Source organism: Lotus japonicus, chromosome 2 (genome assembly GCF_012489685.1).
Source record: "Lotus japonicus ecotype B-129 chromosome 2, LjGifu_v1.2".
Lineage (NCBI taxonomy): Eukaryota > Viridiplantae > Streptophyta > Magnoliopsida > Fabales > Fabaceae > Lotus > Lotus japonicus.
The window spans coordinates 35,612,577-35,622,535 of record NC_080042.1 but is presented as its reverse complement, the minus strand read 5'-3'; the positions used below and the strand labels follow the sequence as shown (position 1 = coordinate 35,622,535).

At 38.2% G+C, this 9,959-nt stretch overlaps 1 protein-coding gene across 1 annotated transcript; it reads right to left on the bottom strand.

Moving 5' to 3' along the window:
* Window positions 1–740: 740 nt before the first annotated feature.
* Window positions 741–8,670, bottom strand: LOC130736389 (uncharacterized). Its single transcript, XM_057588223.1, has 5 exons — window positions 8,373–8,670; window positions 7,907–8,260; window positions 7,522–7,820; window positions 7,224–7,261; window positions 741–1,323 (listed from the first exon to the last, which is right to left on the bottom strand). Exons 1-5 carry the CDS (start codon window positions 8,668–8,670, stop codon window positions 741–743), a joined length of 1,572 nt encoding a protein of 523 aa, XP_057444206.1.
* Between the last annotated feature and the right edge of the window lie 1,289 nt (window positions 8,671–9,959).

Here is a 9,959-nt window from a genome sequence, read left to right as displayed (position 1 = left end):
ATACAAGAAGAAACAAAAAGGCGAACAAAACAAGAGAACATAAAACCAGAAGCCTGCAATGGGAAACACACACAGTAAACCAGCAAAAAAGAAATCCCACCCAACATAGCAAAGGCTACCACGTCCTTGGGTCCAAAGAATATGCCAAAACCCAACTTAGCAAAGGCTAACACGTCCCTGGGTCCAAGAATATGCCAAAATTATACAGCCCAACACAAAGCATTCCTCAGACCCAATAACTTCAATTCCAAAAAGAAGCTTCCGCAAAACATCCTCTAGGATCCATGAATGCAAAGAAGAGGATTAGAAAACCGATCAGAGGAAGAATAACAAAAACCTCGCATATTCGCCTTACTCCATTGCCATGAGCGACGCTTAACAAGCTCAAGTACAGTCTCCACATCTGCTGACCTCCCGCGAAAGATCAAGTCATTCCGTGTTAACCACATAGACCAAATGACAGCAAGCCAGATTGAACGAGACAAGCGTTGCTGCAATTTATTAACGCCAAACCTGAAGTGGGAGAGGTGGTCACGAGCAGAGTTGGATTGAAAGAAGGAGCAACCCAACCATTGTAAACATCCTTGCCAAATACTCATCGAAAAGGGGCATGAGAATAAGAGATGGAAACCTGATTCCACATGGTTGTTACAGAGGGCACACGAGGCATCAGCTAGAAAAGTAATTACCCGACGCTTCAACAAGTTTTCCTTGCTCGTAAAGCGGTCCAGCATCACTTGTCAAGCAAATTCGTTCACATTAGACGGAGCCAAAGATTGCCAAATATTCAAAAAATCTTGATCAGACTCAAACAAAGTAGGTTCCTGCAAGAAAAGATAAGCAGAATTAACAGAGTAAATGTCATCATTACTTGGCAGCCACAACCAAGCATCCGGGACACCTTCAAACAATTGCACTCTCCCAATCACATTAAGCATGGCTTGTTCCCACCCCAATTCCCTCCCTACTAGAGGTCTCCTCCACAAGAATTTCCACTGCCACCTCTCATGCTCCCAACTACAACAATCACTGACACGATGCCACTTCTGCCTGGAAAGGTTATAAAGTCGATAGAAAGTACCACGCAAACATTTATCCCCTATACATTCGTCGTGCCAAAAATCAGTAGCATCCCCACTTTTAATTGATTGAGAAACAGCACCATCAAACCAATTTAGTTCATTAAGTTGGCAAACCGCATCAATATCGCGCCACCAAGCTGAATATTTTGGGCACGCACTAACATATTTGGACCTAACCACTTGACACCAAAAAGAGTTTGCGTCTGTGCGCCATCGCCAAAGCCACTTGCCTAGTAGTGCCCTGTTAAAGAGATATAATGTTAAGTTCAAACGCATCATATCATTTTAAAATATAATTTTGATCAAAAATGTAACACCCCATTTTCCGTTATTAGGTTATTTATTATTTATTTTAATTATTATTATGATATATGGTAATTAAGTGATTTTATTAAATAATTAAGTGATTATGTAATATATGAAACGAGTAATTTATTTAATTTTTATTTGAGAGAGATAAGATTAAATTAGATAAGGTTGTTGGGTTTAGGTGATATATGCAGTGAGGCTCATTAGTATGACTATTTAAGGGATAGGAGTGAAATAGAAAAGGAGAAATCAGAATTTGAGAAGTTAACAGACAGAGAAAACACGTGAAAAGCAAGAAGGAGAGGAAAAAAGAAAACCTAGAATTTGATCTTCAAGAGGTAAGGGTTTGGATTCATGTTCTATGGATTAGTATGATAGTGGCTAATGATAGGAAGCATGATTTAGGAACCCTAGGATGCATAAATTCCCAAATTGAAATAATTAGGATTTGATTTTAAGATGAATTTTGGGGGTACAAGATAGGCGCGCATGATGTGGGGGTTGCGCGCGGGAAATTTACGAGATCTTGAACCCTTTTTTGAGCTGTGTTAGTGACCTAATTTGAAGAAGTAGTCTTCATTAAAGTTGTAGCCTTTTCTGTTATAAAACTTTTTTCGCTGGTTTCACGTCATTCCGACGTCTGTAGCTCGAGTTATATGCGTTTTAGTGAGGATAGGTTACGCTGTCTCGTTTCTCACGAACTGCTGTTAGTGTTAGATTTTTCCTGAATTTTGTACTTTGAATGTAAACTTGAAATTTTACAGGGATTTACATTACGTGTATAGGGAACCATGATAAAAATATTGGATTTTTCTAAGTGTATTTGAGGTATTTACAAATTCGCCTAGGTTGCTGTACAGTTTATAACCGTTTTGAATAAAATGAGTCATTTTAGGTGCAAATGTTGTTTTCAAAAAACGATGTGGTGCGCGCGCGTGGTGATGCGCAAATCGCGGTGGCGCGCGGCCAGGCCGAGGGTTGCGCGCGAGGTAGGTGGCGCATGTAGGTAGTGGTGCGCGCGGTAGCGCACGCATGAGGGGGATGGTGCAGGGAGATGACGAGTTTTTTGGGAAAACTAGGAAGAATCCAGTTTTTGTATAATAGTTGCAGAACCTGTTATATATTAATTATATTTAATTTACATATATGTTTAATAGTTCATTATATGATGTTGTTTCTGAATTGATGTTATGTGTTAAGTTGTTAAGTTACTGTGATTGCAAGTTGTGTGATTGATAACATGTAAGTGTGTGTTCTGTGAAATTGGAAATGATTTGAATTGTTGAGCTGGTGATGAATATGCTAAAATAATTAAGACTTTTAGATGGTCTGAATATGCATATGTTAGTTGAGTTTTGCACACTGCATAGTTGTCAAGAGGCAATGTTTGCTAGTTCTCGTGGAGGCTAGTGACTTGTCCCAAAACTGGAGTGGTTTTGAAGCCTAGAGCGAGGGCGTTATTGGTGGTTATCTATCTGGAGTGGACGCGATGATACCGCTAAGGATAACAACTTTGGTGCCAAAGACATTTGCACGGGTCTCACTTGAGTCATATGTGTTAGGGAGTTGTTGATGCTAATTAATGATAATTGTGATATTTTTTGAGATTTGATGTTGGGGTAATTGAAGACAATTATATTTGCTTACTTGATGTTATGAATTATTGAGTATTATCATAATTGTGAGATTGATTGATTATATTAAATTACATAATTTATTATTTGTTAGTGGAGTGTGAAGAATTTATGTGGAACCTAGATAAGCTTTTACATTATTTATTATTATGCTTATCCATATGATATGAGTTCTCACCCTTATGTTGGAATGATGTTCTATGCGACATCGCTCAGGTACCGAGGATAGTGGAGCTTCTCGTGAGGGTTAGTTGGTGGAGCTAGTCTTTCATTTATGGTTTAGTTAGGGGAGTCATGCTCTGTTATGTAACACCGGGGAAGCGCTTAGTTTGTACATTGATGTTAAGAGTTATTTTGAAAACTCTCTTTATTTATTCTTGGATTATGTTTAATTTTGGAGTTGAAAAATAAATCCGTTGTGCTATGCATATGATGTTATGACACTAAAGTTTGGAATTTATATATTTATTATGAGCATGACAGGTGTTTTCATTTATGATTTTGGAGAATAAGTGTGACACCCTCTGTGTTATGCATTTTACTCTGATTTAAGCTATAATATTTATGCGGGGTTTAGAGGGTGTTACATTAGTGGTATCAGAGCATGATCGGTCAATAGACTAGGGTTATTAACATGTCTAATTACTTTTGTATTCGATATGTGTTTATGACGCAATCGATACTGTTTTGGAATTCCTATCCCGAGTTGTTCGTTTAAGGTAATTTTCGAGAGCGAAAATTCTTAAGTGGGGGAGAATTGTAACACCCCATTTTCCGTTATTAGGTTATTTATTATTTATTTTAATTATTATTATGATATATGGTAATTAAGTGATTTTATTAAATAATTAAGTATTATGTGATATATGAAGCGAGTAATTTATTTAATTTGTATTTGAGAGAGATAAGATTAAATTAGATAAGGTTGTTGGGTTTAGGTGATATATGGAGTGGGGCTCATTAGTATGACTATTTAAGGGATAGGAGTGAAATAGAAAAGGAGAAATCAGAATTTGAGAATTTGAGAAGTTAGCAGACAGAGAAAACACGTGAAAAGCAAGAAGGAGAGGAGAAAAGAAAAGAAAACCTAGAATTTGATCTTCAAGAGGTAAGGGTTTGGATTCATGTTCTATGGATTAGTATGATAGTGGGTAATGATAGGAAGCATGATTTACGAACCCTAGGATGCATAAATTCCCAAATTGAAATAGTTAGGGTTTGATTTTAAGATGAATTTTGGGGGTAGAAGATAGGCGCGCATGATGCGCGGGTTGCGCGTGGGACATTACGAGATCTTGAACCCTTTTTCGAGCTTTGTTAGTGACCGAATTTGAAGAAGTAGTCTTCATTAAAGTTGTAGCCTTTTCTGTTATAAAACTTTTTCCGCGGGTTTCACGTCATTCCGACGTCTGTAGCTCGAGTTATATGCGTTTTAGTGAGGATAGGTTACGCTGTCTCGTTTCTCACGAACTGTTGTTAGTGTTAGATTTTTCCTGAATTTTGTACTTCGAATGTAAACTTGAAAATTTACAGGGATTTACAAAAAGTGTATAGGGAACCATGATACAAATATTGGATTTTTCTGAGTGTATTTGAGGTATTTAAAAATTCGCCTAGGTTGCTGTACAGTTTATAACCGTTTTGAATAAAATGAGTCATTTTAGGTGCAAATGTTGTTTTCAAAAAAAGATATGGTGCGCGCGCGTGGTCATGCGCAAATCGCGGTGGCGCGCGGCCAGGCGGAGGGTTGCGCGCGGTAGCACACGCATGAGGGGGATGGTGCAGGGAGATGACGAGTTTTTGGGGAAAACTAGGAAGAATCCAGTTTTTGTATAATAGTTGCAGAACCTGTTATATATTAATTATATTTAATTTACATATGTTTAATAGTTCATTATATGATGTTATTTCTGAATTGATGTTATGTGTTAAGTTGTTAAGTTACTGTGATTGCAAGTTGTGTGATTGATAACATGTAAGTGTGTGTTATGTGAAATTGGAGAAGATTTGAATTGTTGAGCTGGTGATGAATATGCTAAAATAATTAAGACTTTTAGATGGTCTGAATATGCATGTTAGTTGAGTTTTGCACACTGCATAGTTGTCAAGAGGCAATGTTTGCTAGTTCTCGTGGAGGCTAGTGACTTGTCCCAAAACTGGAGTGGTTTTGAAGCCAAGAGCGAGGGCGTTATTGGTGGTTATCTATCTGGAGTGGACGCGGTGATACCGCTAAGGATAACAACTTTGGTACCAAAGACATTTGCATGGGTCTCACTTGAGTCATATGTGTTAGGGAGTTGTTGATGCTAATTAATGATAATTGTGATATTTTTTGAGATTTGATGTTGTGGTAATTGAAGACAATTATATTTGCTTACTTGATGCTATGAATTATTGAGTATTATCATAACTGTGAGATTGATTGATTATATTAAATTACATAATTTATTATTTGTTAGTGGAGTGCGAAGAATTTATGTGGAACCTAGATAAGCTTTTACATTATTTATTATTATGCTTATCCATATGATATGAGTTCTCACTCTTATGTTGGAATGATGTTCTATGCGACATCGCTCAGGTACCGAGGATAGTGGAACTTCTCGCGAGGGTTAGTTGGTGGAGCTAGTCTTTCATTTATGGTTTAGTTAGGGGAGTCATTCTCTGTTATGTAATACCGGGGAAACGCTTAGTTTGTACCTTGATGTTAAGAGTTATTTTGAAAACTCTCTTTATTTATTCTTGGATTATGTTTAATTTTGGAGTTGAAAAAAAAATCTGCTGTGCTATGCATATGATGTTATGACACTAAAGTTTGGAATTTATATATTTATTATGAGCATGACAGGTGTTTTCATTTATGGTTTTGGAGAATAAGTGTGACACCCTCTGTGTTATGCATTTTACTTTGATTTAAGTTATAATATTTATGCGGGGTTTAGAGGGTGTTACAAAAAACAATTTATATATATATAGAAGTACTTCGCTGAAATCTAAGCTTCTCAATTAATTTGAATTTCAGGATTTATTCTATTATGAATAAAGGATTTTAACGTCAATCTATCCTAAAAGATAAAGATTCAAGTTTGCAAGACTGTCTGGCACACATGTGACACAAGCTGAATGACATCCACTTCTGATCGTTTAACGCAAGTTCATTATTCAGAAAGTTGAAGACAAATGTCAAAGCATCAAAGATAAAGTCAGAATGCATTCAGCCGCTAATGATTCAAAGGTGATCACGTGAAGACTCTCTCTTTCCTTGAAGCACGCTGGCCAAAAAGAAAAGTACAACATGTCACCATCAAATTTCCAAATTGTCTCACTTCTGAGAAGTAGCCAAAGTATATTGCCGCCTACTAGCTGACAAGCCTCACATTTTCGGAAAAAGGACAAAAGTAAACAGTAGCATGCATTTAATGCATCTACCAACCAGAGCCATTTGAATCAATAGATGTATTTATCTCACAACGGCTAGAACAACGGTTGGAATTGTCTCACAACAGACATAACAAATGCAAGCAAGTATTCAAGGCGATTCTGACGAAAGAAGAGAAGAAGAGTCAAGACCGAAAGAACAAGAACACCAAGCATTCATTCCTTCATTCTTCTAAGCATTCAAAGCTCTTCAAGTTCATAGCAAAAATTATTTTAGTGTCAAATCCTTGACCACCAAATCTGCAAGAAAAGAGAGAGAGAACCTAGATCCTTAAAGAGTCGAATCTCTTCATTTAATTCTCTCTAAGAAACAGAACTCTTGAGTAATCCAAATTCATATATGTACCAAAACACTTAGAGTTCTAGTGCCATAAATTCTCTACCATCACTCTTGTAAGAAGAGAATATTTGTAGAGCCAAACGATCTTGTAAAGATTGTAGGAGAAGTCCTGGATAATACTTGTAGAAGAAGTCTTGTAGAATACTTATAGGAGAAGTCCTGGAGAATACTTGTATTGGAGAAGTCCTTGATACTTGCTAGTGAAAATCTTGTTGGTGGCCAAGTACCGGACGTAGCCCATCGTTTAAGGGTGAACCAGTATAAATCTGTGTGTGCTGATTGTCTGATAACTCTGTTTACATTTCCGCAGCACTAAACGTTTACGACAAGTTTTCAAAAGCATATATTCTTTTTGAAAAACAAAGTTTTAAAAGAACACAATTCAACCCCCTCCCCCCCTTTCTTATGTTATTTACTTACATCTTAGATAGACCTTTAATACCCAACCCGCTAGATTCCTAAGGCAAACAAATTTGGGACCATTTAACCCATGCAATTTTCCTATCCTCATCACCACCTCCCCACATAAAATTTCTCATGAGGCTGGTGCAATACTTCACAACACACGACGAGATTTTAAAGAAAGACAGGAAAAACAGAGGCAAAGCGGAGAGTACGCTCTGCACAAGACAAATTTGCCCGCCAAAAGAGACTGTTTTCCTACGCCAGGCAAACAACCTACTACTGAATTTTCCAATGATAGGGTCCCTTGTTTTACGGTATCAGGTCTAGCTCCAATTGGTATGCCCAAGTAAACAAAAGGGGTTTCTATAAATTTGCAATTAAGAATCGCTGCAAATCTCTGTTCAAGACCAGGATCAACTGCTATAGATGCTAATTTGCTTTTGTTAAAGTTCACATTGAGCCCTGAAGTCAACTCAAAGCAACGGAGAATAGCTTTAAGCACCACTGCATTTTTTATTGATGCTTCCCCCACAAACACAGTGTCACCAACAAATTGGAGCATCGTAACTTCACAATCCCTATTCGTACCAACCTTGTACCCATTGAACAGTCCTAAATTCAAAGGAAAAACAGAGGCAAAGTAGAGAGTACGCTCTGTACAAGACAAATTCGCCCGCCAAAAGAGACTTTTTTCCTACGCCAGTCAGACAACCTGCTACTGAATTTTGCAATGACTTGGTCCCATGTTTTACGACAGTCAGGTCTAGCTCCAATTGGTATGCCTAAGTAAACAAAAGGGGTCGCCATAATATTGCAGTTAAGAATCGCTGCAAAATTCTGTTCAAGACCAGGCTCAACTGCTATAGATGCTAATTTGTTGTTGTTAAAGTTTACTTTGAGCCCTGAAGTCAACTCAAAGCAATGGAGAATAGCTTTAAGCACAATAACAATTTTTATTGACGCTTCCCCCACAAACACAGTGTCATCAACAAATTGAAGCATCGTAACTTCACAATCCGCACTCGTACCAACCTTGTGCCCATTGAATAGTTCTAAATTCACAGCATTCATGAATAACCTGTTTAAACCTTCAGCCACAATTAGGTATAGAAATGGAGCTAAGGGGGTCCCCCTGCCTGAGCCCGCGTTCCATCCTTAATTCACCAGTCGGACTGCTATTAACCAGGACCGAAATAGTAGCTAAATCAAGGTAGCTACGAACCCAATTAATCCATTTATTGCTGAAATTCATTCTCACCAGCATATACAGCAAAAAACTCCATTCAACTGAATCATAAGCCTTTTCGTAATCAACTTCAAAGATGCGAGTTGAACGCTTACGAAGTTTATCTTCATGAACAACCTCATTTAGAATAACCGCACTATCCAACATGGAGCGACCCTCAATAAACGCAAATTTTCGTTCATCAATGATTTTCACCATCACACATTTCAGCCGCATTGTTAAAAGTTTTGAAATTACCTTAAAAATGCAGCCAATCAAAGATATAGGTATGAATTCATGAAGGGATTGTGGAGAGTTCACCTTTAGGATAAGAGCAATAAAGGAGGCGTTACTTCCTTTGGGCCAAACACCTCGACGCCAAAATTCCTTCATAATGTCCCAAAATTTCTGTATGAATTTGAAATTAAACCCGTCCGGTCTCGGGCTCTTGTCACCACCACAATCTCAATCTGCGGCCTTGATTTCATCGTCTGAAAATGGAGTTGTCAATCGATCGTTATCCGCAGTAGAAATAGTACGAAATTGAACCCCATCCAGCGTAGGTCGTTGCCACTGTTCAGATCTGAATTTCAATTCAATTTTTTTTTACCGAGCCTTTAACTTGCACGGGATCCTCCTCCCACCACCATCAACTAATAGTCCCACCACAGAATTAGAGCGCCTCTTCCAATTTATTGTGGAGCGAAAGAAGCTCGAGTTCTGGTCCCCGTGAGCTAACCAATAGAATCTAGCTTTTTGGCAAAGCAAAGATTCATGCAACCAGAGAACTTGCCAAAATTCTAAATTTAGTTCTCGCTGCAAGGATCTATCTGCCTCTGATAAACCCGCCTCTTCTTCCTGCACATCCAATTCATTGATGCGTTGGACTATTGCTTCCCTCTTAGTCTTCAAATTCCCTAGCACATTTTTATTCCAATCCTTCAAAACAACTTTAAGACCCTTGAGTTTTTCTTTGAGAACTAATGCTGCCCAACCACAGAACTTCAAACCTGTCCAAGAATTGATCACCATTGTATGTAGCCTTGGATCTTCAATCCAACAATTCAGCACTCGAAATGGTTTAGGCCCCCAGTTCTAAACTATTTGCCTTAGGAGAATCAGACAATGGTCCGAGATGTTGCAATCAAGAACAATCTGAGAGCATTCAGGCCATGATTCACACCACTCACTTGAGACAAGAAATCTATCAAGTCTACTGCGAGCTCGGTTATTCAGACTATACCAAGTGTACTTTTTCCTTCCTAGAGGGATATCTACCAGTTCCATATCTGTAATAAATGCATTGAACTCAAGAATATCCAATCGTTGAGACTTGAGAGTTACTCACCTCGCGACTCCCACGTTGCTCTACATCACAACGGACTGCGTTGAAGTCGTCGGCTAAGCACCAAGCCAGAACATAACGACCACCCTTCCAAACTTTCAAGGCATCCCAAGTAATCCGCTTAACTTCCCTAGTGCAGGGTGAATAGATATTGACTACAACACACCCTTGTTGAGTAGTC

Excerpts from the sequence above, each read along its gene's own strand:
- LOC130736389 (XM_057588223.1), bottom strand. The coding sequence starts at position 8,670 with ATGCGGCTGAAATGTGTGATGGTGAAAATCATTGATGAACGAAAATTT. Across the intron at positions 7,821-7,906 it reads TAGCAGGTTGTCTGACTGGC|GACTGTTCAATGGGTACAAG; the intron begins GTAGGAAAAAAG and ends CTTTGAATTTAG. Across the intron at positions 7,262-7,521 it reads TTGGAGCTAGACCTGATACC|GAATCTAGCGGGTTGGGTAT; the intron begins GTAAAACAAGGG and ends TGTTTGCCTTAG.